Consider the following 27,565-nt stretch of genomic DNA (forward strand, 5'->3'; position numbering starts at 1 on the left):
AAATCTGAATTGGCTCCGGAAGGCTCTTATCACCGGGAACTTGGGAATTGGGAAGATGGAGCCCAGCAAGAGTGCGGGCGGAGGGTAGGCGGGGCGGCAGCCACACATGACTGCGAGCCCCACAGGTGTCGACGCCCGAGGGGATCCCGTCGCTAGGGGCGTTGCCAAGGAGGGGCCACGAGGAGGGGCTCCCTTCCGGGAGGAGGGCAACTGCTAACCCGGAAGCGGTCGGCAGTGCGGCGCTGTTTAAAGATGGCGGCGGAGGAACCTCAGCAGCAGAAGCAGGAGCCGCTCGGCAGCGACTCCGAAGGTACTGACCCGGGGAGGGCCATTCGGCCCGGGCTACCAGGGGCGATGCCGGGTCGCCGGTTCCCGAGGAGGCTAGGGGTGGGGCCGCCGGCGGCCGGGGTCGAAACGCACCGACGGCCCCTTCTTCCGCCGCCGCCGCCTCCCCTCCCCCTCACAATGGAAGGAGCCGCCGCCGCCGCCGCCGCCGCCGCGACTCCCGGCTGGCTGGGCCGGCGGGCGAGCGAGCGAGCGAGGCGGGCGCAGGCCCGCGGCTCTTTCCCTTCGCGCGCGCCCGGGGCGGGGCCTGGGCCGCCCCGCCCCCCGCCCAGCCCCTCCGCGCCGGCCGCCCGGCTCCCGGGTTCCCAGCCCTCCCGCCCCAGTCCTTGCAGTCAGGCCGGGGCCTATAGACCAGGGCCTGGCCGCCCGCCTTCTCCAGAGCAGCCCACGCCCGGCAGGGCGTCGACTTACGCCGGGCCGCCGAGCACAAAGGACTGGGCGGGCCGCTCGGGATGCAGCGGGCGGCCGGGGGTTGTGAGCGGCCGCGTTGTGTGCCTCTGAGGACTGCAGCCCTCGTTTCCGGTAGAGCCCCCTCTTCTGGCTTTGCAGCCCCTTTCCTCCTGCTTGGGCATTGTTTTCTGAGACCTCTGGAGGTGGACCTTTCAAAACGGTGCCGCCCTCTCCCTTTTCACCCGTGGTTAGGCCGCGGGGACCGAGTAGGTCACTTGAGTGGGAGGGACACCTCTGTTGCAGGGCAGTGTAAGGGATGGGTCAGAGCCCAGCTGAGGACTGGGATGCTCAGGCTCAAAAGGATTGACCTTAAAAGTCATTTAGCACACACCCCCTTCTAACGGCACTCTTGAGAGACTGAATGCTGGGAGTCGCAGGCCCCCAGAAGAGACTTGCTCAGGATCACATAAGAGCGAGCAAGGACCAGAATTTCAGGTCTCCTGGCTCCTCACCAGTGGCTGTTGAGGGTGGGGTCCACAGGTTCACTGATGAACACTTAACAGTATGCCTTCAAGGTACCCGTCTTCCTCTTGACGTTGCAGCGAGGGGAGGAGAAAGGTGGTGGTCTTAGCCCCGTTTTACAGCTGAGGAAAGGCCTCTGCAGTGAGGTGGTGGAGGAGAGAGATTGTGGTAAAGAGCTCAGACTTTAGAATTAGGCACACCTGGGTTTGAGCACAGGTCTTTGTTAGTTACGACCTTGGGCAGGTTACTTCACCAGTCTGCGTTTGTTTTGTTATCTGTAAAATGGGCATTAAGAAAACCCAGCACAGCAGAAGGAGGAAGGGTGTGATCGAGTAAAGTGCAGGCTTATGGGAAGCTCTCCTTCAGCTGGGAACTCTGCCTCATCTTACTTTCCCCAAGAGACCCTGCCTGGCCCCAGAGCATTCTCAGGCTGCTGGGAATTGATGTTAGAAAGTGGGGGGCGGGGGGGTGTTAGAGCTGAATGAGTACACCTTGGGGCAGGACACACCTTTGCCCCCTCATTTTAAAGATGAGAAAACTAGGGCCTGGGAGGGAAAGGACTTTGCCAAGACCGTTGGGGTAGAGCAGAGTGTTAAATGCAAACTTGCAGATTCCATGCCTGCTCTCCTGGTCCTGGCTGCTCTTGTCGTTGGCCCAGCTGCCTGGCGTGGAGATAGCTAGGGCCCACTGTAATCCTTGGCTTGCTTCCTTCTTCCAGGTGTTAACTGTCTTGCTTATGATGAAGCCATCATGGCTCAGCAGGACCGAATTCAGCAAGAGGTGAGGGGCTGTGGCCAGTGGCCCTGTTGTGGGGAAGCATAGCCTGGGCCTGAGGCCTATTGTTTATCTCTACTTTGGAAGCCTCCTCCTCTCCAAGCTGTGCTAGGTACTGGATGTCTTGGGGAGGGGCGGCGCGTGGGGGGGTGTCACTGTGCCCCTGGGTGATTGCTCCAGCTCTCCGCCTTTAGGTGTTCTGGCTGTTAGGTGTGGGTCACTCCATCTGCGTGCCAGAGCGTGATGGGTTTCCTCCCTCCCTGCAGATTGCTGTGCAGAACCCCCTGGTCTCGGAGCGGCTGGAGCTTTCGGTCCTGTACAAGGAGTATGCTGAGGATGACAACATCTATCAACAGAAGATCAAGGTGGGAGCCTGGCTGAGGGGGCAGGAAGAGCCCTGGGGGTAGGGGCAGGAGTGTGCCTGCTTCAGACCCACTCCTTGCTGGCGGGGCCTCAGAGAGGGTAGCATGTTGGGGTAGCCCTCTGGTCGCTGGTTCTCAAGTGTGCAGACTCGGGCATCGAAAAGACCTTGATTCACGTCCTGACTCTGCCATACGGCAGCTGTATCCTGTGCAGGTCCTTCAGGGTCTCTAAGCTGTGGGGTCCTCTGCTGTGAAATCAGAGTAAAGAATGTATCTGCCCTGCGGGGGGAGGGAGGGACATGATGCCTGTGGGGCTGGTGCAGGCTGGGTAGGGGCTGAGCGGCTGGGAGAGGCTGGTCCTGTGCCTGCCTCCGGGATCTTTGTGAGGGGTAGGCGGCCCTGGGGCAGAGGGACCTGCGGACCTGTGCAAGGCCGGGCTCTCTCTCAGCCTGAGGTGAGACCCTTAACCACTCACTCTCTTTGGGAGCGGGGACAGTGGGTATGTGTAAATAGTGTCCAGTGGGCACAGCCTGAGGGCTTAGTAAATGTTATCTCCCCGCCCCCCCCCCCCAAGATCGGAGATGCTTAGAGCCTTCCACCTGAAAGGAGGTGCCTTTGGGGTTATCCATATTGGGGGCCAGGGAGGTAGGTGATGGAAGGTGGCCGGGTTAGGTGCTGAACAGGGCACCGCAGTTCGGCGTCAGCCGGCACCAGGGAGCGGAAGCCCGGGGGGCAAAAAGGAGTGTCCGTGCCTGTCGCTCCATTGTTTCTGGATCTGTTTTTCCACCGTAAGCCGGAAATAATGATTTTGACGTGAGTCTCCTGACTTCTGACAGTAGGCAGCTAGTTCAAAAGTAAGATGTTGTGTGATCCAACGGCACACCCGCGGGCCAGATCCGGTGGCCTGGTCTCTACGCTGAGCCCTTGCGCAGAGTGTGTGTGACTGACCCACGAGCACTGTGGAGAGCTGAAGGCCCTGGCTTTGGGGCCTGACAGACCTGGGTTCAAGTTCTCGCTTCACTTCTGGCTGTGATGTTCGGCAACACACTGAATTTCTTGGAGCCTCTGTTGTTCTTCCTGCTGAGTCATTGAGCAAATGTCCGAGTGTCCACTGTGTTGTGTCTGTGCGGGAAGTCTGCCTTAGTGCCCCCACAGCCCTACTCTGTGCTGGGCCTCAGCCCACCTCTGCCTGGATCCTAAGCCTGGACAGCAGAGCCCAAGCAGACTTGGGTGATCTGCTCCTCTGGAAGGCTTTAGGTTAGTGAGCACTGGCTGTCAGCAAAGGGCCTGGCACAGGGTAAGTGCTCAGAATGATGCTAGTAGCTTTTCCGGTAGCTACAACGATTTGGGCTCTTCGTGTGCATCGTGTGATGTGATGGCCATTTGTGAGCACATGGTGTGGGCCAGGCACCGTTCTAGGTACCGGAGGCCGAGTGAGGAGTGCAGCCGACACGCTCCTGCCCCCACAAAGCCCGGGTCCTAGTGGGAAGACGGAGACTCAGGCAGAGGTAGCTGGGGCGTAGATGTCAGAAGGCGGTAAGTGCTCTGGAGAGAAGTAAAGCAGGGAAAGGAGAGGGAGTGGGAGGGCGGGTGGAAGGCCTCGCCGAGAGGGTGGCGTTGGAGTGACAGACTGAAAGCAGCAGGGGAGCAGTCTGTGGGGGTGGGTGGAGCAGGGCAGGCTGAGGCCGGGGTGAGGTGGGGTGAGGTGCGCTGGGGGTTTGTGGCTGGAGCGGGGGAGCAGGAGGGCTGGGAGACGGGCACGTGGCCAGCGAGAGGAGTATTAGCAGGTTTCTCTGGTTCCTCTGGCTGCTGGAGCAGGGACCTGGGAGGAGGCCTGGAGGAGGGGGTGACTGGGACCGGAGTGCCAGAGGGTAGTGAGAAGCCATGGAGAAGAGACTTGGTGGATTGAAGCCTTTGGATCTGCCTTGGATTGGCTGGGGCGGGGGGCGGAGGGTGGGCAGGGGTTGCGGGCGGTGGTGACAGGTTTTGGCTTGAACAGCTGAGGGGCCGCGCCTTGCAGTTGCCCCAGGGGTGGGCTGTGAGGAGAGGGGGCCTGTGGGGGTCAGGACGCGCCCTGTCGGGCTGGGCAGCTCAGACAGGACAAGCAGTGGAGACACTTGGATGGGAGTCAGTGGGAGTTGAGGGTGGAGATGGGGCAGGTGAAGAGGTACATTTGGGGCTGTTGGAATCCCAAGAGCAGCGGTGGTAAGGGAGTGAGTGCGGTTGACCCGCGGAAGCTGTCCCAGGCCTGAGCGGGGTGGTGCCCTTCCCATGGCAGGTGCCGTGGATGGGGGTGTGGTGTGCAGGTGGCACGTGGTGTCTTGAGGAAGGGTGCTGGGTGGTTTGGAGGCGGCCCTGACCCTCACAGGTTGAAAGGACGAGGAGGACACGGCGAGGCTGGGGCCTACAAGCTGTGTGAAGGACAGTGTGGACGAGGAGGGTGTGTGGGGGTGGGGGGGTCATGTGGTGGGAGGCATCCCCTCTCCTCATGGTGAATGCTGTGCGGAGCGGCCAGTCTGGGGAGGAGTGGGCTTGGCCCTTGGATTGAGGAAAGGCAGGCGTGGCCTTGACTAGAGTGAAAGCCCGCTTGGGTCGAGTTAGTGGAAGAGAAACGGAGACTGTGAGCACAGACAACGGCCAGAGCAGTTTCGCTATAAAGGAGAGAAATGGGGTGGTAGCTGGAAAGGAATTCATGTGAAGCAGAGGATTTTTTTTAAGCAAGAACTAGCCTTGTGTTTGTATGCTGATGAGTCTAAACCAGTAGGGAGAGAAAAATTGATGATGCAGGAGGGAGGGGGAGGCTTCCTGGAACAATGTCCTTGAGTCCAAGGGAGGGGACCGGCTCTGAGGCGGACCAGAGGGGGGCCCAGTGGAGCCTCAGCCCCTCCGGGGAGCAGGAGAGAAGGCTGCAGCGGGTGTGCTGGCCGGGGCTCAGGTTCTCCGTGAAAGTCCTCAGGAAGGAAGCGAGGTCACTGGGAAGGTGGGTAGGGGGTTAAGGAGAATGCGGGAGGTCTGCTCGGTGCATGCGTGGGGGAGGTTGGCCAGACGGAGGAAATGGCACTGCGTGTGGGGAGGGAAGCAGAGCTGGGCCAGAGCAGGGGCCTGTGAGCGGGCGGGGCCGGGTGTAGGGGACCGGGGAGGCTGTGTCCCCGGCGGGGACTGCCCTGTGGAGCCCAGCCCTGCAGCCCCATCCTGACTCGTTTCCCTGGACTCACATGGTTTGAAAGACTGCTCTCTGGAAAAGCCGTGTCGGACCAGCACGGATCCGTTTGCCCATTTTTAGGAAGAAATAGCCCCGTGGGCCCAGCAGCCTGGCATGCCCCGGGGCTGGTGAGGACACCGGTGCCCCCAGCAGCCCGTGTGCGCCTAAGTCCCAGGGTCCTGAGGCTGCTGGGGCTCCGGCCAGTGGGTCACGAAGTGACTCCCATCCCCGGAGTCCGCGGCCAAAGATGGCAGGTGGCTGCTGGGAGCTCCGTTGTCCCTGCTGTGGTATGACCTCTGTTGGGGGGCGGGGGGGTTTCCCTGGCCCACCCTGGTTCTGGCCTGATGTTGACAGGCATGGGGGTGGTGCGGGTGGGGGCCGTCTCTTTGCAGGATCTCCACAAAAAGTACTCATACATCCGCAAGACCAGGCCCGACGGAAACTGCTTCTACCGAGCTTTCGGATTCTCGCACTTGGAGGCGCTGCTGGACGACAGCAAGGAATTGCAGCGGTGAGGCTGGTGGGCGCAGCGGGGCTTCCAGGAGCGCCACACGGGGCTTCCTCGCTCAGGGCTCCCTCCCGCTCTCAGGGACTAGGGGGTGCAGCCCCCGACTAAGGCCCGACGCCGGCCGGGCTCCTGCTCTGGTGTTCCGTTCTGAGCTGGGGATGCCCCCCTCCCGCCGCCGTGTTGGCCGGTTCCCCAGTTCTGGGCCCGCCTCCCCACTGCCCGGCCAGCCCATGCCCACCTCCCTTGCCCACCCACCCACAGGTTTAAGGCCGTGTCTGCCAAGAGCAAAGAGGACCTGGTGTCCCAGGGCTTCACCGAGTTCACAATCGAGGATTTCCACAACACGGTGAGCCTGGCTCCCCCCCCCCCCCCAGCCGGGGTGGAGGTGGGGTGGTGGGGTGGCCTGGTGGCGGCGGGGCTGACCCGTCTCCTCCTTCGCTGTACCCTCTGTGCCCTGTGGGTGGCAGTTCATGGACCTGATCGAGCAGGTGGAGAAGCAGACCTCCGTAGCCGACCTGCTGGCCTCCTTCAACGACCAGAGCACCTCGGACTACCTGGTGGTGTACCTGCGGCTGCTCACGTCGGGCTACCTGCAGCGGGAGAGCAAGTTCTTCGAGCACTTCATCGAGGGGGGGCGGACGGTCAAGGAGTTCTGTCAGCAGGTGCTGCCCCCCTTTCTCTCTCGCCTCGGGGTGGGGGGAGCGCCGACCCCTGGGCCCTCACCCCCCCCCCTGTGCCGCAGGAGGTGGAGCCCATGTGCAAGGAGAGCGACCACATCCACATCATCGCGCTGGCGCAGGCCCTGAGCGTGTCCATCCAGGTGGAGTACATGGACCGCGGCGAGGGCGGCACCACCAACCCGCACATCTTCCCCGAGGGCTCCGAGCCCAAGGTGTACCTGCTCTACCGGCCCGGACACTACGACATCCTCTACAAATAGGGCCGGCCCGCCCGCCGCTGCCCCGCCTGCCCTCCCCTCTGCCAGGCGCTACACATGTACAGAGGTTTTTTGTGGTTGTAAATGGTCATATTTCACCCCCCTCCCCGTCACGCAACCTTCCACGTTTTATTAAAGGGGATGCTGGTGGTGAGCCGCGTGTGTGCGTGTCCCTGCTCTGCCGCCTGCCCGGCTGCTGTGTGTCCGGCTGTCCCCCCCCTCCCGCCCTCCCCCAGGTGGGTTCCTCTTGGCCTTCCACCTGTCCACACCCAAGCCTCCCCACCAGGAGCAGTTTTGAGGGGGCTTGGCCTCTTGGGGACCCCCCTTGGTGAGCTGCTCCCTTCCCTTCAGGCACCCATCTCCCTTCCCTCCTTAGCTGGTCCAGGGGCTTCCACGAGAATCTTGGCGGTTCCTTGGGGGACTTGCCCAGGGACCTAGGACTGCCCAGGCTGCAGGCCGCTCCCCCCTAGGCCCTGACTCCACCTTGCTGTCCTGGTCAGGGCCCCCAGACCTGAGCTGCCTGCCCTCCCATCAGGGCTCTGCATGGTCCAGTCCTGGGTGGAGAGGGCTGACATTGGGGGACCTGGCTCAGGGCAGGGGGAGGAGCTGGGGTGGCACCAACCTGGCTGGGGAGGGGCAGCCTTCAAGCCGGTGCTTGGTCCATGGTCCCCCAGGTCTAGGCAGGGCTTTGCCAGGCTGCCGTTCCTCCCCCAGCCCTCCCCCTGCCTGCTTTGCACCCCCTTTGCTCGGGCCACACTGTCTCTGCATTGCCTTCCTTTTTGCCTTTACCTCTTCCCCCTCCCCCAGCACATGTGGGGTCTTGGCCCCCAGGCTGTGAGCTCCTTGGGGGCAGGCCCTCAATAAATGTGACGTGCTGCTGCCCACCTCTGCCGTCTGGCCCATGCCTCCGCCCGCCCGGCCACCAAGTGCGCTCGCCGGCCCCTCGAAGCCAAAGGCACTCGTCCGCGCCTCAGGGCTGCGCCTCCTTCCCCAGCCAGCACTCGGACTAGCTGCTGCAGCAAGGGTGGTCTTTATTAGGAGGCTCCTGGGGGGCTGAGGGAAAGAACTGGGGGCCCAGGCCCAGCTGCAGGCTTCGGGGACCTCTTAGAGCTGGGAGCGAGGTCCAGTAGGCCCAGGCGAGTCTGTGGGCAGAGCAGAACGGTCAGGGAGTGTGGGCCCTGGGCTTCCCCCAGCCGCCCAGGCTGCCCTCTTGGGTTTCCTGCGTGGGGGTGAGCGGGGGCGGGGAGGTGAGCCCGTGTGTTAGTGGGCGGGTTAGTGGGCAGCCACATGGCGGGCCAGGCCCTGCTTACCAGTCCTGGGCAGGGTGGGCGGCGGGTGCCGTCAGGCTGGAAGGCAGAGGACAGTGAGAGCCTGCCCTGGGGCGGGTGGGGGAGGGGCAGGGGCCGACCCAGCGCGGGCGCGGGGGGTGTGGTGGGGGGGTGCTCACCCACTGGGAAGTAGTGGGGGAGTCGCTGCAGGTAGATGCTTTCATCCTTCTCCAGGAACACACAGATGATGAGCCGGTCCACCTGCGCCAGGGTCTGCTCAGCCTGGGCGGGGGGCCGCCCCCCCGCTGGCTGTGTGGTTTTTTCCCCCCCCCCCCCCCCCCCCCCCCCGCTGCAGGTTTTCACCTGCCTTGCTCTGGAGGGGCCCACAGACCCTCACAAAAGGGCTTCACGGTGTGCACCCCACCGCCCTGGGCTCAGGAGAGTAAACCGGTCCCGAGGGAAGGGCAGGGGATGCATCGAGGGCTGGTCAGCGGAGCCGGGGTGCGGCGCCCCCTCCCCGCCCCGCCCCCGTCTGATCCCCTTGACTGGGCCCACGACTCACCTTGTCCTTGTGTTGCTCCAGCCACTCGCGCAGCGCGGCCAACACCACCTCCGCCGCCGCCTCACTGGGGTAGCCTGGGGACCCGGCGGGGCCGGAGTGAGTCCGGGGCTCTGGCCCGCCCCCTCGCCGCCTGGGACCCGCCCAACCCCACCCACCCGGCTCTGCCCCACCCCTTCCCCCCGCCCGCCCAGGCCCCTCCCTGCGTCTGGGCCCACCCCCTTCCTAGCCCGGCCCCGCCCCCTTTTAGATGCCCCCTCCTCCGCGCCCCGCCCCCCCCGCCCCCAACTCACCAAACACGCCGGTGGAGATGCAGGGGAATGCCTGTGGCGGGCGCGGGAGGTGAGAGGGAATTGGGGACAGGGTCACTCTCCGCCCGCCTCCCGCCCGCCGCCCCCACCCCCGCCTGGCGCCCGGCCCCCCCTCACCGCGGAGCGGAGCCGATGCTCCAGCAGCAGGTCGAGGCTGCTCAGGTAGCAGCTGCGGAGCTCGGCCGCCTGGCTGGCGCTGGGCTCTCCGTGGGCGATGGGTCCCACCGTGTGGATGACATCTACGGGAGGCGACGGCGTCAGACCAGCCGGGGTCCCCAAGAGGTCAGAGGCTTTCTCCCCCTGCTGGCCTGGGCCCTGGAGGGGACAGGAAACAGGCCCTCTCCCCAAGTTCTAAGAGTGCCCCACCCATGTGTGCCCTCGAGCTCAAATGCGCTCCTCCATAGAGACAGGCAGGTCCGCGCCGGGCCGCCTCCGCACATCTGTATGGACCCGGCCGAGACGTGGGGCGGAGGGGGTGAGCCAAGGCACTGCCCCCTCAGCTCGTCCCCTCCCCGGCTCCACGCATTCCCCTCCCGCCACCCGCGTCCCGGCGCGTGCGAGGAGGGGCCGGCTCCCGGCACTAAAGGTGAAGAAGGGACCCCTGAGGAGGCCTCCAGCAATTCTGTGGGGGCTGCTCCTCTAGCCCCGCAATTACACAAGGTGCCCTGTCTGCGCCCCACAGGAGTGGGGGCGGGGGGTCGGGACTCACACTTGGCCGGCAGCCGGTAGCCGCCGGTGATCTTGGCCTTGCCGGTGTCGCAGCTCTGCAGGGTCCGGCACTCGTCGGTGAGCAGGGGTCCGGCAGCGCGGTGGATGCAGCCGTCCACTGCAGGGCAGGAGGCAGTGAGCCGTGGGGTGAGCCGTGGGGCTCCCCGCCTCACGCCTGAGCCCGTTTTACAGAGGAGAAGGCGGAGGCCCGAGCACAGACTACTCGCAGCCCCCTCGGCTGTGCCAGGGCTCACCCGGCGCCGCGCCTCCTCCCGCGGCCTCCAGCCGCTCGCAATGCCCGCCGCCCCCACTTGTTCCACATCTAGACAGGCCCAGGCGCCCGGGCAGGCCGCAGCGGGCCCCGGCGGGAAGCGGCGCGGGGCGGCCGGCAGGGGGCGCGCCCGGCCCGCCCTGCTCGTTCCCCGCCGGGCGGGGGCCTCCCGCTGCCGGGGTGGCTCCGTTAGGCGGGGTCCGCGGCGGCAGGAACCGCCACCCTAGCCTGGCCCAGGGGAAGGTCGCCCTCCCGGCTCTGGCCCGGAAGCACCGCGGGGGTCGCGACCAGTGGCCGCCTCCGCCCGAGGAGCCCGGGGGCGCCGACAGGCACCGCGCATCCCATCCCAAGGCGAGGCCGCTCGCGGCCGCGGCAAACTCTAGGACCCACTTTACAGATGAAGAAACTGGGGTCACCCCATTACAAGTGGCAGGTGCGCTCTGGGCCTGGAGCCTGGGTCTTCCAGCCCCTTCCGTGCGCCACGCGGGGAGGTGGACGGGGCCGCGGATCCGGGCCGCGCAGGTGGATCCGGGCGCGCGCCCCTGCTCGTTAGCGCGCTGCATCCCGCTTAATTGGGGCGGGCCTGGGCTTGTTTCTCTGAGGGCGGCTCCGGGGCCTCGGCAGCGACCCTGGGGACGCGGGCCCAGATAAACGCGCCCGAGACGCTCCTCCAGCCCCATCTCACCCAGGCGCCACAGCCCGAGGGGCCCGGCGGGAAAGGCGGGGCTCGGCTCTCGTCCCCTGTGCCAGTGGGGACACCCCGTTCCCCTAGGAGTCCACGGCCTCATCTGGAAAATAGCCACAGTGACCCCTCCTCAGGGGAGGGGTTGGCACCGTGGCCAGGAGAACGTGACCCACTGCTGGCCGCTCCCTAGCTCCGATGGCACCCCGGGGCCCGTGCCAGGAGCTCCTTGGGCACCAGCGGCAGGAAAGAGCCCCCATTTCTCCATTCTGCAGACGCGCAAACAGAGGCCCTTCCTCCTCCATCACAGCCCCACCCCCAGTGTCTTGGCACAGGTCCAGGGACACCAGCTGGACCACCCCCCTCTTTCTTCTTTTTTCTTTTGTGCCCTGTGGGGCCCAATTAAACCTAATTTCGTGACTTCACTTGGAGCGGGCACCAGGCGATTTCCCAGAGCATCCCGGGGGTGGGATGGATGGGGTGGAGGAGTTGGGGGAACCCTGGGAGGGCCTCTGGGGTTGGGTCCCGCCCCCTCCTCTCCTGTGCAGGGAGGGGTAAGGGTGGGGGGGCCACGGGAGGGGGTGGAGAGTGGCACCCAAGGCAGGGCCCCCGAGCTACGGGTCCAGGTGGCGCTCAGTGGGTGTGCAGCCTGCATGACACAGTGTCCCCGAGCAGTGGGTCCGTTCTGGGTGAGGTGCCGGGTGACCACCCTGCGCCTCCTGCAACAGCGGGGGCTGGGGAGCTGGGCAGCCTGGGTTCTAGTCCCGGCTCTGCCAGTCACAGATGTGTGGCCTAGAGCATATCACTTAACCTCCCTGGGCCTCAACTGCCCCATCTGTAAACTGGGGTAATAGCAGACCTCCATCTCACAGGGCTTTTGGAAGGATTAAGTGAGTTCATTTCTGTAAGGTGCTTAAGCCAGTGCCCGGCATGGGTGAAGGTGACGTGCGTGTTGGCTCTTAGGACAGTGTGACAGCAGAAGAATGTGCTCCACGTGTGTATACCTGAGAGTGTGAGGGGAGGCGGGTGTCCGGGCGGGTGCTGGAGCGTCCGGGGCATACGGGGGTATGCACAGGAACGGGTCTGAGCCGGCGCTCCCCGGGGCCTCCCGGCCCTGCCCCGATGGCGTCAGCCTCTGGGCACCCGGCTGCCTGCCATCTCCTGGTGCCGTGCACCCCGCAGGCGACCTTGGCCTGCTGTGCACGCTGTGCGGAAGTGGAGCTCAGTGAGATCTGTGTTTCAGGGACTTAATGTTTCCTGCAGAGGTGTCCAGGCCGGCAGCCAGGCCCTTGGGACTGACCTGGGGGCATGAGGGGGAGGAGGGAATCCGAGCTTGCAGAAGCCTTGTGCCCCCCCCCCCCCCCCCCCCGCATCATCCAGGCCAGGGTGACTGCCCTGCAAGTGCCTAGGGGATCTGTGCCCAGCCCCAGGCAGAGATGAGGGACAGGCCCTGGGCCCCACCCCTGCCCCACCCTCTCCCCAACAAGCCGGAGCACAGACTCGCCCCTCCTGCCTGGCCCCCTCCCTGTCCACACCAGCCTGGTCACTCTACCGTCTCCGAGGGCCAGAGGGGACCCACAGCCTGCTGTCCTTAGCCACACGCCCAGAGGGCCGCCCCTGGCCTGTCTCCCCGTGTGAACTGCAGCTTCCCGGGCTCTGCTTCCTCGGCCCTGTCCTGCCTCTCCCGTGGGGGGAAGCTGAACCCTAGAGCCCGCAGGACGCGGCTTCCTGGGGTCTCACCCAAGGGAGATGTCCCTCCTCCCCCCTTTCCACCTGACCTGGGGGCTGCCGGGTGGGAGGGTGGTGACCCCAATTCATACCAGTTCACCCTTGATCCCTTTCCCGGGACCTTTAGCCACATCCGAACAAACCTCAAGCCTCCAACTCAACCCTTGTTCCATCCCAAGTCAGCAGAAAACCTGGGGTCCCTCCCGTGGAGACGGACCCTGACCCACGTGTCAGGGGTGGCGCCTTCCTCAGATGACTCTCTGCCGGGTCCAGAACGCACCCTTCCCCACTAGCCTGCCCTAAGGGCCGCTCTGCCTCCTCCCTCAGTCCCGGCCTGCTCCCCCTTCAGGCTCCGGGCTCTGGCTCCTGAGTCCCAGCCCGCACAGACTTCTGGGTCACCTGCCGGGCGCTGAGCAGGTCGCATCTCCTTGTCGGTCCTCCCAGCCACCCTAGGAGGTGCTACTATTTTCCCTGCTTTATAGTAGACGACACTGAGGCACAGAGAAGATGAAAGACTTGCCCAGGGTCACACAGCTGGACTGTTCTACTTCTTCTAGGACCATAGAAGGCTTTCTCTTCGGGCCCCCCCAACCTCCCTCCCATCCTGGCTGGCTGGCTCCCCCCTCCTCCTCGCGCAAACTCGGCCTGCTGTCTGCACACCCCTCTTCCCTGCAGCAGGGTTCCTGGCCCCCTCTCCATGTCAATACATCGCCCTCCCGACAGAGGGACTTTGGGGACTCTGGTTGCCCCGTGGTCTGGGGTCCCTCATCCCATGTGACTGTTCAGCCGCCCCCATGCTGCGAACCACTAGGCACCGCTGTCCAGCAAGGCTGCCTCGGAGACGGTCCGCCTGCCTCCCGGCCCTCTTCTGTCCCGGCCTGAGCTCGTCAGATGCTGCTCCTGCCTGGGGGCCCTGTGGGTCCCCCACCAGCTTCGCCCCTGCTCCCAGGCTCTTCCCCTAAATGAGCTCAGCCACAGCAGCCCTGCAGCCCTCCTGTGTCCCCCCCGCCCCGGCCCTGGTGTGGCCTCCACACCTGCAAGGGGCCTGGGGGGGCCTCAGCTCACACCCCACCCCTTCCTAGGAGGTTTGGGGGGGTCGGGAGGCCCTCGGGAGCAGCAGGGGCTGGAGCCAGGGCCTCCCAGAGCCCCCAGAGCCCGCAGAGGCCGACGGCAGGCAGGCTCCTGTGGGGGCCATTTGCCAAGGCGCTTAGGAGATGTTGGCCGCTATTAGGGTGCTGTAATATTCATGAAGGGAAGATTAGATATTTAAATTTATTCAGCAATAAATGCGTCTCAGTGGGGGAGCATTCCTCATGCTAAACAAACAAGCAAGCAGGGGCTAATTAATTATTTACAGGAACATGAGGATGTCTGTGGCCTGGGGAAGAGGGGGGCAGCTGTGTCCCTGCCAGGGGGCAAGAGACCCCGATGGGCCCTGGGCTGGCCCCCCCCCCCCATTCCTCTCCGCTGCCCTGTGGGTCTGGCCCGCTGTGTGTCCCCTTCTGGGATTTCTTTTCCCAGAAATCCCGCCTACAAGCCTGCTGGTGGCTTTGGGGCAGTCACTTCCTCTCCCTGTGCCTCTGTTTCCCCCTCTACAGGGTAACAGCACCTCTGCCCCATTTAGCGTGAGCATTCAGAGACTGCACCAAGGGGCCCTGCACTTTATCACACAGTCCCCCGTGTCACCCGTTTTCCATGATGAGACCAAGGCCCAGTCACCGACCCTGTAGGCAGAAGGCTGCTGTGCCCGTCAGGCTCTTGGGGGCCTCCTTCGCCCGAGGGACAGGGGTCACTGAGAAAGCCCTGGGCAGAGAGGGCTGGGGTGGCGGGGGCGAGCTTGAGGCCCAAGGGGGCTGGGGGAGGGGCACCCCTCTTGAGCACAGGAAGGCACCTGGGTCTGGGCCCTACGGACGGACCCCTCCCCACCCAGACATCCCCCCCGCCCCCGCAGGTCCCAGGGCTGGGAGCCCAACCTGAGGAGAGGCCCCCCACTCCAGCCGCCTAGGTGCAGCCTGCAACTGCTGCCCGGGCCCCAGCCACCTGCACAGAGATCCCAAATGCCAGGGCTGAGAGGGGCCAGGCCCCCCTGGGTGGCTGGGGAAACTGAGTCCCCGAGAGGGTACCAGCGGGGTCAGGGGCAGATGCCTAAGCTGCTGGGATGCCTCCAAGCCCCAGACCCTGAGGATGACAAGCCCAGCCATAAAGCCTAGAGAAATGACCCACCCTGGGGGCCTAGTGTCCCCTCCTCCCTCTGCCCACCCTACGCTCTCCATCTCGGGTCCCCGGCCTCCTCCCAGGCCTCGGCTGAGCCTCGGGAGCCACAACCCCATGGGATGCCCATTGCCAGAACCATCTCCGGCCTCCGCCCACACCCTCACTCGCTGGATCAGCAAGCCCGTGCTAGCCCCAGCTCTTGTGAGCCTTGGCCTATTGGTGGGACAGAGCCCACTTTTGCCAGACCCCACCCTCGCGGTGCCAAGGTGGGTGGGCACCCCAGGGAGAAGATAGATGGACAGCAGCTCCACAATGTGACGTGAAATTCATTATGGGGTGAGATCAACTCCTTAAATGGGGATTTGAAAACATTAGGGCTTCATTATGTACACAATGGCAGCCCCTCATTCATCATGCAAAAATCACTCCCGTTATTAAAAATCTCCACGGCAGCTGCAGGAAGGGGCCTGGAGGCATCTTGCCGAGGGTGGGGTGCGGGCCCCAGGGATCTGGGGGGCCTGAGTCCCCCTGTCCCTCCTACCCAGGGAGGGCCTGCATAGGGCTAGGGGTGGGGAGCACGGTTCACTCCAGGGACCTGGTGCCTCAGTGTCGTCATCTGCAAAATGGAGCGTTAATGGTACGCCCCCCGTGCTGTGGTGAGGGTACCCCAGATCCTGCAGGAGAGGCTCCACGAGGCCCCGCTCCACGCCGTGAGCGCTCAGGAGAGCGGGTGGCTGCTCACACCACCATCGCCGTCACCATCTGGGCTAGGGCAGGGACGCTCGGGGCCTTTTCTAGGGGAGGACACGTCACTCCCTTGCTCCTACAACCTCCCACGGCTCCCACGAGTCCATGAAATAAAATCTTCCACCCCGAGCCAGGCTGGGGTTCCCTCTAGCCTCCCCCTGAGATGACTGGCCTCTGCGTCTCTCCCACCTGCCCAGCTGTGCAGGGAGGCAACCCGGGGCTCTACCTCACTGCAAGCCGTGCAGTGGGAGGAAATGCAGCTGGACAAGAGGGAAAGGGGGTGGGAGCGGGCGGGCCCTGTGTGCAGCTGGGAAGGAAGGTTTCCCTGAGGAGGTGGCACTGAACAGAGCCTTGAGCGACGATGAGAAAGAACGGTCTCCAGGAAGCTGGGGGAGGAGGGCTCAGGCAGAGGGCACGGGTGGGCCACAGGGAGAGTCCAGGGTGGGCTGGGGGTGAGGGGGAGTGGGAGGTGGGGGAAGGGGAAGGGGAGGGCTGCATCTGCGGGACTGGTGAAAGAAGCTAAAACTGCTCCATCACTGCAGTGGGAAGTTTGAGCAGGGGCGGCGTGGCCTGGGACAGCCTCTGGGTGTGTGTGTGGGGGGGGGCTTTGCTGCTCCTCATCAAATGCTCCTCCCCTGTCTGCTCAGCTCAGGCCGGAGCCTCCCCCCACAGCGCCCGCCCCTCCCCACCCCCCACACCCCACCCCCCCGGCACAGCACTTGGGGCCCGAGTCCAGCCCAGTCCAGGGAGGGTGCGGAGGCCACCCCGTCTGCCCACTGTGCCCGGCCGTGGCTGCCACCGTGGGCGGCCACTGGGTAGAAGTGGAGGCCCAGACGATGATGCTCGGATGCTCCCAGGCTCTGCTAATCCCCCAGGCCTGCCTGCCTCTGAGCAGAGGAGAGCCAGCGGGAGCGGGGAGAGAGCAAGGAGGAGGAAGAGAGAGCGAGGAGAAATGGAGAGTGGGCACTTGAGCGAGAGAAATGGGGAGCGGGCCTGAGATGCCCTGCGGCTAGGAGAGACAGAGATGGAGAGACAGAGGTAGAGACAGAGAGACACAGAGACAGACACAGTGACAGAGACAGAGAGGCAAAGACAGAGAGAGGCAGAGACAGAGACAGAAGCAGAGAGAGACAGAGGCAGAAAGAAAAAGTGAGAGGTAGAGGGAGAGAGAAGGAGAGAGGAAAGGGGGTGGGGCCACAGCCCTCGCCAGGGCCAAGGAGTTGTGTGTGGAGAGATGGTGGGCCCGGGGTCACGGGTTCTGCTCAAGCCGAGGGGCCGCCGTGCTGGGCCAGGGCTGGGGTGCGAACACGCCAGGGCTCCTGCGAACGCTCAGGAGCGGGGGCCCCTGGGCACATCTGGTCCACACACTAACCTCGGCCAGGAGGTGGACAGACAGACACCCCGTGCACGTCCCGTAGGAGGGGAGTCTGATGGGGAGGCAGTTGGTACTTAACCACACAAATGGGAGTCTGATTACCACGGGTGACAGGATGCCGGCCCATGAGGGACAGGGGCCGCTGTGTCCCCGCACCCAGGACAGTGGCAGGGTGTGGGGAGCCCTCAGTAAATGGAGCAGGAGGGAGGGGGTGGTGGTGGGAGGGCAGAGGAGCCTGAGGTCCAGAAGCAGCACGTGCAAAGGCCCTGTGCCGGGAGAGGGCTGTGGCCGAAGCTCGGGCCCCAGGGTGTAGGAGCCGTGCACCCAAGGTCAGGTGTGGGCACAGGGAGGAGGTGGGCAGGAAGGTGGGGCCGCTGGGGCCGCTGACCTCTCGTGGACAGTGAGTGCGGGGACGGCCCCGCCTGACCCCGGCCGGCCCACCCCTCCAGCCAGCCCTTGCGGGAGCCGGCCACGCAAGAGCAGAGATGGCGGCCGTGTGAGCAGTAGGCGGCCCTGAATTAATCTGTCACTAAAGCTTGGCCATGGCAGGCGCAGTCATGATTTAGATGAATAATTGAAACGCTCCGATACATTTATTATCCCTTTAGTGCAAAAGTGGCAGAGAAAGACGAGGCGTAATTGAAAAAGAGTGCACAAATCTCCACGAGAAAGCCGGCTCCTTATCGCCGAGTAAACATTTCAGTCCTAATAAACAGGAGAGACACGCGTCAGGGCCCTGTCGATTCCCCGTCCTGATTTAGGGCCCGCCTCCCTTCTTACCATACAATAGGAGAGCGGTCTGGTTTTTAAAAAAAAAAGGTTTATGGAGCCAGTGAAAGTCTCCCCAGGAGGGAGGCGGGCGAGCAGGCGTGGCTCCCCGCGGTCTGGGGTCTGAGGGTCTAGTGGGGAGGCTGCCCCAGTCCATCCAGTCTCCCCAGCGCAGACACCAGGCCTCCGCCTGCTGGGTCTCTCCATCCCTTCGTACCTGTCGAACTCCTATTCATCCCTCAGGGCTTGGGTCAGATGCCCCCTCTGCTGGGAAGTCTCCTACCAAACTGGGTCTCTGTGAGGACAGAGCTGAGTCGAGTCGAGTCCCCACCACCACCCACACTCCGAGAGAGCCCTGGGGAGGAATGAGGGTGAGGGGGGAGTCGGGGGGCTTCCCAGAGACTCACTGTGTTGCCAGAACCACCTACCTTGGCCTCAGGGCCTGGTGGGGACCCAGCCCCACAGTGAGTCTGGCCCAGGAGTCCTGGACTCTTCGGGTTAAGTCCGTTTGGCACCAGTCGCCCCCGGGGCTCTCATTGAGGGCCAGGGTGCCCACAGACTCCCTTCCCTGCTCCTGAGAGGCTGCGGTCCTCCCCCAACTGTAACCACCACACACTCATCCAACAACTGGGCTCGCTTCCCCGAAGCCCTGCAGGCCAGGCCCCAGGCCTCCTTTCGAGGGCCTCCTTCTGAGCCATCACTGACCCCCCGCCCCGCCCCAGTGCAGGGCTGTTGGACCTGTGTGCCGGCTCTCTGGGCAGGACCTGGCATACAGAGGGTGCAACGACCGCCCCATAAACTGGCTTGGAAACCCCTAGAACCCGGTCCCAGAGGAGAGTGCATTCTCGTGTACTCTAGTGGGGAGATAAGCAATAAGAACAAACATAAAGTACAGGTCTGCTAACACGGGATCCGTGCTGTGGAAAAAGCCACAGAGCAGGGGAAGAGGGTCGGCTGGGGCCTGCAGCCCAACTCAGAGTGGCAGGGCAGGCCGCCCCTGACTGATGCTTGCAAGGATGGGGGTCGGGGCGCAGGTGGATGGGGGGTGAGGGTGTAGATGGGTGGGTGGGAGGTACATGGTTGGACGGAGAAGGAAGGTGGATGGGTAAAGGGGTAGATGGCTGGGTGGAGGGGTAGATAGAGGGGTGGGGGTAGATGGATGAATGGGGGGGTAGATGGAGAGGTGGGGGGCAGGTGGATGGGTGGAGGGGGGGTTATGGGGCAGGTGGATGGGTGGTGATAGGAGGCTGGGGGAGTGGGTAGAGGCCTGAACCCCCATGAGGTTGGACCTCAGGTGACCCCATGGGAAGACAGGTGGGTCTGGGCAGAGCCAGGTGGGGACCTGGGCCACCGAGTCCCAGGCTGCTGCTGACTGTAGGCCCCATCCGGGCCGTCGGGGGCAGGGTTGAGGCTGGATGGGGCTGCGGGCAGCAGGGGCACACGAGGGTGGAGGACATCTCAGAGGTCTGGGACCATGTCCATTCCAGCCCTAGGCAGGCACCAGGCCCCCACAGCGCTAGCCTCGCCCCTACCACGGTCCCCTCCCTGCCACCTCCACCTTGTTCCAATCACATTAGCAGAGTGACAGCCGCAGTGAGCACTCTCGGTGGCTCCATAAATCTCGGCAGGCGTTAAAAGGCCGGACTCCAGGCCCACTTCCTCCTGGGTCCTGGCCCAGCCCATTCATCTCTGCGTCAGGCAGGCAGCGCTTGGGGCCTCTCCAGCCTCCTCTCCCCACTCAGCGCTGCCGGAAGGGGAGCTGGAGGACCCCCTCTCTACCTCCTCACTCAGTCTGGCCGGAGCAGGTGCCCTTTGAGCTCTCAGAGTGAGGTCGCCAGGCCATCTATGAGCCCCTCCCTGCCCTGCCTAAAACCTCAGTGGCCTCCGCTGCCCTCCCCAGCAAGTCCTTCTCGGAACACATCAGGCCATCCCTGCCTTTTTGTAGTTCATTCATTCATTCAACAACCCTTTAACTGAGCACCTAGCGTAGGCGCCAGACCCAGCTCTAGTTGCTGGAGATCCAGCAGCGCCCCCTCTGGAGCTTTGTTCTCAGCGGGGAGACGGACGATCGGCAGTGACCGTGACAGTGAGGTACAGGGCCCGTGGGGCCTGGGTGGGCAATGCAGGCTGCGGCGGCAGGACGCAGCTGCAGCTTCAAAGAGGGGTTGGGGGGGGCCTCCCTGAGAAGGCGGCGAGCACGGAAACCTGGCCAGAGGTGAAGGGGGCAGCCACGGCCCCAGCTGGGAAGAGGGTTCCAGGCCGAGGGAGCAGCCTGTGCACAGGCCTGGGGCGGGAGCAGCAGGGAAGCTGGCACCCAGTGACGGGGGGCTGGGCAGTGGCGGGGAGTCGGGCAGGTGCCTGGGGCCCTAAGAACTTGGCCTTGGCGGGGCGCCTGGGTGGCTCAGTCGTTAAGCGTCTGCCTTCAGCTCAGGTCATGGTCCCAGGGTCCTGGGATCGAGCCCCGCATCGGGCTCCCTGCTCAGTGGGAAGCCTGCTTCTCCCTCTCCCACTCCCCCTGCTTGTGTTCCCTCTCTTGCTGTGTCTCTCTGTCAAATAAATAAAATCTTTAAAAAAAAAAAAAAGAACCTGGCCTTGGCTCAGAGTGAGGGGAGAGCCCTGGCAGAGTTTTGAGCAGAAGAGGGGTGATGACCTGACTTAGGATTTAAAAGGCCCACACCTTTTTGTGGTCTTTTGTCTCCCAGAACTAAATGGCTGGAAGTCCAGCTCCCCATGGGCTCTGGGAGGCTCCTGCATCATCTCCTGCCTCCTCTCCCCCCTGGCGGGGCTGTGACCGCTCCAATCTTCTGAGTCTCCCCAAATGCCCCATGTTCTCCCTCACTTCAGGCCTTCGCCTGTGCTGTTCCCTTTGGCCAGGACACCCTTCCCGTCGCTCTTTGCTGGCTGTCTTCTAGCCTTCCCTCAGGTCCCAGTGTAGGGGCCACCTCCTTCCAGGAGCCCTGCTCCCCCACTGCACAGAGCACCCTGGGAGGTCTCATCTGGACTGTGAGCTCGGGGAAGGCAGGGACCAGGCCCCTCTGGTCCGGCACCCAGTCAGGGCCCGGCACACAGTGGGTGCTCAGTCCCTGGGTGATGAATGAACAGACGAAGGAGAGGGGTGTCTGAAGGCAGAGCACGGCAGGTGGCAGATCAGCGACAGCCCCCCGAATCCTCCAAAAGGGATAGGCTTCAGAAGAAGGTCCTAGCCGGGGCCCCAGCCCCAGTGAAGCCCGGCATTCCGTGAGGCCTCCAAGCTGTGACCTCCATGGGGACAGTGGAGGAGAAGCGGGGGAGGGAGGGAGGGAGGGAAGGAAAGTATCTCTAGCCACAAACAACCCCCCCCACCCCCACACACGCACCCTGCATCCTGGTTGGTCACCGACAGCTCTTAGCACTGCTCTTATTTATTCCTGACCTTAATGCCCCTTTTATTTTTCCCCCTTTTAAAACCTGGCCTGGGCCCTGCCACTGCTGCTGTAAACACGCCCCCGGGATTTATCCGACGGCGCATTAACCTCTGCCCCCCAGCTCACCAATCAGGCGGCTGCCTGTGCAGACAGCGGGCAGCCCAGCCAGCGCAGGCCCGGGGGGGCCGGGGGCCGGGGGCGAGGGGCTGGTGTGGCCCGCCTGGGCAGGGCTGGCCAGGGAAGGTGGGCCCTGGGGGGCCCAGGGACTGCCCCCGCCTTGGCACCTGCCAAGCGTGTAGGCTGTGTCCCTGCAGGCTGGGCCCACCCTGGCCTCCCACCTCTTGCCCACCTGGCGCGGCTGGAGCCCCTGCTTGCTGGTGGGTAGCAATAGTGAACACACACGCCTTCTGGGGGACCTCGCAGCCGGCAGAGCGCTCCCTGACTTTGCGAGGCCTTCTCCTGGCTGTGGGGCTGCCCTCGAAGTCGTAGAGATCTCTTGCCCTCCCAGGTGGGAAAACTGAAGCCCAAGGGCTGGGCTTTCCCTACCACACCTGCAGCCCCCAGTCCTAGGCCCAGGCTCTTTAACCCTCAGGTGTCCTGCTGTGTGCCCCTCCCAGCCCCCCAGTTACAGACAGGAGGCCTCTCTTCACATGGTGGGGACCGGACGGGTCACCCAGCAGCGAGGGCACCAGGTCTGCTATCCAGGACTCCGGCTTTGTCCCCACTGATGGCAGGCCAGGCCAGGCTGAGGCGGTGGGTGTCAGAAAAGGTCAGAGATGGAGAAATGGGGGCGGGCGCACAGTGGGGGTGACGGGGAGGGCTGCGGGGGGGGGGGCGCAGGGCTGGGCACAGTGGGCAAGGAGGCCCAGAGGAGAGAAGCAGCCGTGGAAGGAGAGACTTCAGGGACCCACTCCCAAGCCCGCGTCCGCCCCACCCCCAGCCATGGAAGGGGCACAGTCTGGGCACAGATGGGCCTCGGGAGACGCTGGGTCACCAGAGTCTGGGCACAGTCTCTCCTTCCACGGCTGCTTCTCTCCTCTGGCGGCTGGGCCTGAGCGGCGGGCCCGGGGCCCCCCTCCACAGGGCTTCAGACTCTGGGCACAGGACCTTCCCTGAGGCAGGGGCAGAGAAGGGGGGGTGGGGGAGGCCGAGACTTCCTCTCCTGCTGAGGCTCCTGCTGGGCCTGGGGTTTGCAGGGTGGCCGGGCCCAGCCGCTCACCCCGGAAACAGCCCCGTGCGGGGTCTGGAGCAACGGCAGACCTGTGGCCACGTGCATCCTTTCATTCATTCATTCATTCATTCATTCATTCTGATGACCCAGCGTCTCCCGAGGCCCATCTGTGCCAGGCCTGGTCCCTGCCCTTGGAGCTCACGGGACACAACTGGAAGCCACTAGAAATCAAACTGTCTGTGCAACTGTGCTGAGTACTGCCCAGGGAACGAGTGTGTGTGTGGGGGGGAGGGGTGCGGGGTAAGAACACGAGCTCGTGAACCAGGGCTGGGGGCACCCAACAGACGGCAGGGACCCCATCCCGGCGCAGCACTGTGAGGGCACAGAGCACTGAGACTGGAACCGAAGCTGGTTCAACGGACAGGCTGACTTGAGCCGGCTTGCTCTGTGCCTCCGTTTCCCCGGGGAGAAGAGACCATCTCCCAGGGTTGGTGTGGCGGCCAGGGCAGAGAGAGCGATGCTCAGCTCCAGCCCCCTCCCCGGACTGGAGCTGGGCAGCCGGGGCTGACCTGTCCATCTCGATCTGCCTGGCCCGCAGCCCCCTCCTGCTTCCCCAGAGGGCTGCTGTGAGGGCAAAGTGAAGCTGGCAGCCTCTCGGGCCGCATGTCAGGGCCGCACAGGTGAGTGCGCCCCACCAGCCGGTGCTCCGGCCACGTGGCTGTGTTGACTGCTGGTGCTAATCGGGGAAGTGATGGGCGAGCCGGGGGGTGCTGCCCAGGTGGGGAGACCAGCGGGCTTCAGCTCCTCTGGCCCCAGGAGTCCTGGCTCCCAGGCGGGGCCTGCTCCTCCCCCAGTGCTCCTGCACCCCACTACCTCCTGGGGTCCTGGAGCGGGGGAGACACAGAGCAGGACCCGGACCAGGAGTGGGGGCCCCTCCCGGGCTGCCGTGCAGACGCTGTGGACCCTGCTAAGTGGTGTCGGGCGGCTCCGAGTGGCTGGTCTCCCAGAGCTGACAGCTCTTCGCTTGGGGAATAATTAATTCCACAGCCCGAAAACCCAGGGCTGCAAGTTGCCACGTTACTTGCGAGATTAATACAAGCAGCTAATTAAGATGGAGAGGCGAGGAGCGGCTGGGCGCTCCCAGAGCAGGGCTAGGGGGCTGTGGGGAAGGTGGGAGGAAGGCCAGCTGAGCAGGCAGGGAGGCAGCCAGGAGCTGGAGCCCCAGCTCGAGAAGGACCAGGCAGGCACAGCCAGGCAGCTGTGGGCAGGCCCGCCGAGGGGCTAGGCTCCCAAAGGGCTCTGGAGGAGGCTGCTGCCCCAGGAAAACATGCTCCCAGTGAGCGGGTGAGGACTATCTGCCAGGCAGACCAAGCACTTTGCACAAATGATCCCGCTTACAAGCGTAACAAAGCCCCATGGGAGTGCTATGGCTCCCATTTTATAGACAAGGAGCCCGAGGCTGGGGGTCGAGTTGCATAGTGCTGGTCTCGCTCTGTAGTCAAGCCACAAGGCAGGCCGACCTCAAGGCAGCACCGGGAGGCTCTCCCCCTGGCCATGGCTGGGGCCTGACTCTTCCACACAGTAAGCCCTTCAGTCGCGGTCTGGACCCCCCCACCCCCACCCCCACCCCAAGGGTCGGGCTGCAGAGAGGCGGGGCTGGACCTGTGGACAGCCCTGCCCTGGAGCCAGCAGGGGAGGCCTGGGCATCTTGGGTTGGCCCAGAGCAGTCCTGGCAGCTGTCGGAAGCTGCCCTCCATGGCCCTATCCCCACCTCCCCCCGTCACCTCTCTCTTAATTAACACCGGCCACAAACGAGCTGGCTCCCGCTCACAGAGGGCTCTGTGCCAAATGTGTTGGCAGTGAGCCTCGAAGGGGCGGGAGGGGAAGGGGCGCTGACCTGCCATTCTGCAGGCCCCTGTTGGAAGGGACCAACCCCCACCTGCCTGGCATCCCTTGAACCCCACCGTGTGCCGGTCTGCCCAGGTCGGGGACTGGGGTGAGCTGCCCTGATGTCCACCAGGCCAGGAACACCGGAGGGCTGAGGGGGTGGGTGGGCTGGGGGCAGGAAGGATTTCACCGGGCTGAGCCAGCAGAAGGGTGGGCCCGGTGGCCAGGTGGTGTCACCTGCCCCAGGTGGGAACAGGCAAGCAGGGCTCGCCCTGGGGCTCAGTCTTGGGCTACCCAGAGGACCTGGTCACCAGCTTGTTCCCAAGCTCAGCAGGTATCCTAGGAGGCTGGTCTGCGTGTCCCCTTTCTCCAGCCCACTAGGTTGACAGTCTCATGGGTGGGGGCTCAGGGGAAGGGCGGCAACCCTGAGGTCTGCACCCAATTCCGCTTTCCTCTTTCTCCCGAGTCCCTGGCTGGCCCTCTCCCCGAGGGGCCTGAACGCCTGGCCTCCACATGGAGCCCCCCCTAAAGCTGCCCAAGGCACTCGCAGCTGGGCCAGGCTGCTGGAGGGAATGGCCTGGAGGCTTGGGGAGAAAGGGAAGCAGAAAGGGGGGCGGCCCAGCCTCCCATCCGAAGCATGGGGGGGTCCAGGCCTGCCTGCTCCCCAGGCCAGGGCCGGCCCTTACTCGACCGGGACACTGGCCTCGAGTCTCCAGCTCCTCCCCCTTCTGCTGTCCCCACCATGCTCCCTTCAGTTTGGTTTAAGCTCTAAATCACAACTGGTCATGAGCCCATTTTTCAGATGGGAATACAGGCTCACAGAGGGCTGGGGGAGGGAGGGGAGGCATCTGACCCAGGATGGCTGGTTGTCAGCGTGCCTTCTCCTTCTGCTTCTTTTTAAATATTTTATTTTTTTAAGTAATCTCTACACCCAACGTGGGGATGAACTCACAACCCAGGATCAGGAGTTGCAGGCTCCACGGACGGAGCCAGCCAGGCGCCCCATCATCGTCCTTCTTAACCCCTACACTCTCTCTCTCTGTGTTCCCAATGCCTCCTTGCTGAGTGAGACACGGTGAGTAGCCTCGTGCTGTGAAGACAAGCGCTGGGCTTCCAGCTGAAGCCAGGGGTCGTGACCTGGCCCCACCCCTGGGACCCCAACATGGCCCAGCAAAGCAGGGGTCTCTGCACTCCTGAGCGGCTGAGTGAGCTGAGCTCAGGCCTCGCCCTGGGACTTGGGGAAGGGGCATGAGGCCTGCTCTGGCTTTGGTGAGGGTGGGGGGTGTGTGTGTGTGGAGGTTCCTGGGCCACAGCATGAACCCTGGGGGCTGTGGGTGCCTTTGCCCAATGCTGCCATCCCGTCTGCTTGCTGGTCCCCACGGCAGGGTGAGGTGGTCCAGCCCTGCCCTATCCCCCACTCACGGACATGCCCGCACCATGCTCCACTGGGCATGATTAACTGGCTCCAAGCCTCAGTGCTGGGCCTGTGACCTTGGGATGGAAATGAGGTCGACACCCCTTGATGCCAGTCACTGCCAAATCCTCTGTCCCCTGACAGTGGCCCACTAGGCCAGGGGCTGAGGGTCCCAGGGCCATCACCCCCTTCCTCCATATATTCTGCTTGCCCTTCCCTGCCCGCCCCACTACCCCTCATGCAGGGCACCTGTCCAGACCCCCATTCCACCCTCTGCCTGCCTCACACCTTCTCAGGCCCAGGGCACCACCCCCGGGGGACCCCAGCCCCTTCCCCTGCCCCCCAGTGGTTGTGCCCTGGGGGCAGGGTGGAGTTGCTCCCCAATTTGGGCCCCAGCATCCGGCCCATGTCAGGGGCTGGCATGTGGTCACTGCTCAGGGAAAGGGAGAAGGCCAGACCCTGAGGGCTTGGCCACTGTCATTATGGGTCAGAGGAGGCCCCAGGTGAAGGCAGACGGACCTGGCTGGCCCCTCCCTTCGCTTTCTACGGGAAGCATTTTAATTGGGTGCCAACCATTTGCCACGTGCCACCAAGTATATAGAGATGGACAAGATACAGTCCCTGGACCTCAGGAGCTCCCAGGCCTAAATGGGGTAGGAGAGGGAGGTACAAGATCTGGTGAGGCCTGGAGGCTGGGAGGGCTTCCCGGAGGAGGTGGCATTTGAGCTGAGGCTGGAGGAAGGCAGTTGCCTGGCTTCAGAGAAAAGGAGAGGCATGCAGGGAGGGGCACAGCAGGGGCACTGTGGAAGGGCCTAAGGAGTCTGAGCATTTCCTGGGGCAGGATGAGGAGCTGCAGGGGCTGGGGAAGGATGCTCTGCAGCCTGGAGGGCGGGGCCCGCACGGGACTGAGCCAGGGCGGTAAAGCTGGATGCTGGGGCCGGGGGGCGGGGGGGGGGGGGGGGGGGGGGTGAGGGGTGGCAGAGGTCCGAGTGGAGGCTCTGGGGCACACAGACACCTCTTGTTCTTCCGGCCAACCCCGCTACCCACTCCTCCTGCCCCTGCCAGGCAGCACCTCGTTAAAAGAACGGCCCCCACTCTGAGGGCCAGGCAGTGCATAGTGGGCATGTGCCAGGGCCCATAATATTTTTAGTGACCCACGACAATGTAATTTCTTTTAAAATCAGAAGAGGGGGAGCACCTGGGTGGCTCAGTCGGTCGAATGCCCAACTCTTGGGCTCAGCTGAGGTCAGGATCTCAGGGTCATGGGATCAAGTCCTGCCTCCGCTGACGGGTGTGTTTGTTCGAGATTCTCCCCCTTCCGCCCCTCGCGCGAGTGCACGCTCTCTCTCTCTCTCAAATAAATAGATAAATCTTTAAAAAAAAATTAAAGGGGTACCTGGGTGGCTCAGTCATTAAGCGTCTGCCTTCAGCTCAGGTCATGATCCCGGGGTCCTGGGATCGAGTCCCGCATAGGCTCCCTGCTCAGCGGGAAGCCTGCTTCTCCCTCTCCCACTCCCCCTACTTGGGTTCCCTCTCCTGCTGTGTCTCTCTCTGTCAAATAAATAAATAAAATCTTTAAAATAAATAAATAAATAAATAAAATCTTAATAAATAAATAAAATTAAAAATAAAATCAGAAGAGTAAATGAACTTTGAGTTTGAAATTATTTTTAGCATATAACGTTAATACATTTTGTCTTTACGCCAACAAACTCATAAAATCAGCTTCTAACATACATTTTTTTTATGTTTGTTATTAATTGTTTTATGTATTTAAGTGATCCTCTGTCTAGTATATTTTGCTAGAGAAAGGGCCCACAGTGGCAGAAGCGCCTGGGCCTAGGCTGGGTAAGCTCCAACTCCCACTGACTTCTTTAACCCTTACCCTGTGTGGAAGGCATGTTACCAACCCATTTTACAGATGAGAGAACTGAGCCATAGAGAACAATATTCTCACAATGCAAATTTGAGCATCTCCCATTTTACCCCTGGTTTCCTGAGGAAACCCTCCCAAAGCT

General features: G+C 63.6%; 2 protein-coding genes across 3 annotated transcripts in view; one reads left to right on the forward strand and one right to left on the reverse strand.

The window, feature by feature from the left end:
- Positions 1-203: 203 nt before the first annotated feature.
- Positions 204-7,924, forward strand: OTUB1 (OTU deubiquitinase, ubiquitin aldehyde binding 1). Its single transcript, XM_032414344.1, has 7 exons — positions 204-310; positions 1,976-2,037; positions 2,298-2,396; positions 5,988-6,106; positions 6,365-6,449; positions 6,571-6,765; positions 6,846-7,924. The coding sequence occupies exons 1-7, from the start codon at positions 253-255 to the stop codon at positions 7,041-7,043; spliced, it is 816 nt and encodes a 271-aa protein (XP_032270235.1). The 5' UTR covers positions 204-252; the 3' UTR covers positions 7,044-7,924.
- Positions 7,925-7,926: 2 nt separating this feature from the next.
- Positions 7,927-27,565, reverse strand: part of MACROD1 (mono-ADP ribosylhydrolase 1) — a 146,267-nt gene continuing 126,628 nt past the window's right edge. Inside the window, exons 4-10 of one of the 2 annotated variants that reach the window (XM_032414343.1) lie at positions 9,888-10,004; positions 9,296-9,417; positions 9,161-9,191; positions 8,871-8,944; positions 8,488-8,569; positions 8,351-8,386; positions 8,053-8,182 (exon numbers count right to left, since the gene is read on the reverse strand). In XM_032414343.1, coding sequence (XP_032270234.1) covers positions 8,382-8,386; positions 8,488-8,569; positions 8,871-8,944; positions 9,161-9,191; positions 9,296-9,417; positions 9,888-10,004 — 431 coding nt within the window. In that variant the 3' untranslated portion in view covers positions 8,053-8,182; positions 8,351-8,381. Of the gene's footprint in view, positions 8,183-8,350; positions 8,387-8,487; positions 8,570-8,870; positions 8,945-9,160; positions 9,192-9,295; positions 9,418-9,887; positions 10,005-27,565 lie in introns of both variants that reach the window. The other variant, XM_032414342.1, reaches the window with a different exon arrangement.

This window comes from Phoca vitulina, unplaced genomic scaffold (assembly GCF_004348235.1).
Source record: "Phoca vitulina isolate PV1807 unplaced genomic scaffold, GSC_HSeal_1.0 scaffold16, whole genome shotgun sequence".
In the NCBI taxonomy this organism is placed as follows: domain Eukaryota; kingdom Metazoa; phylum Chordata; class Mammalia; order Carnivora; family Phocidae; genus Phoca; species Phoca vitulina.

Coding starts and splice junctions, on each gene's coding strand:
- OTUB1 (XM_032414344.1), top strand. CDS start 253: ATGGCGGCGGAGGAACCTCAGCAGCAGAAGCAGGAGCCGCTCGGCAGC. Junction 6,107..6,364: donor GACAGCAAGGAATTGCAGCG/GTGAGGCTGGTG, acceptor ACCCACCCACAG/GTTTAAGGCCGTGTCTGCCA. Junction 6,450..6,570: donor TCGAGGATTTCCACAACACG/GTGAGCCTGGCT, acceptor TGTGGGTGGCAG/TTCATGGACCTGATCGAGCA.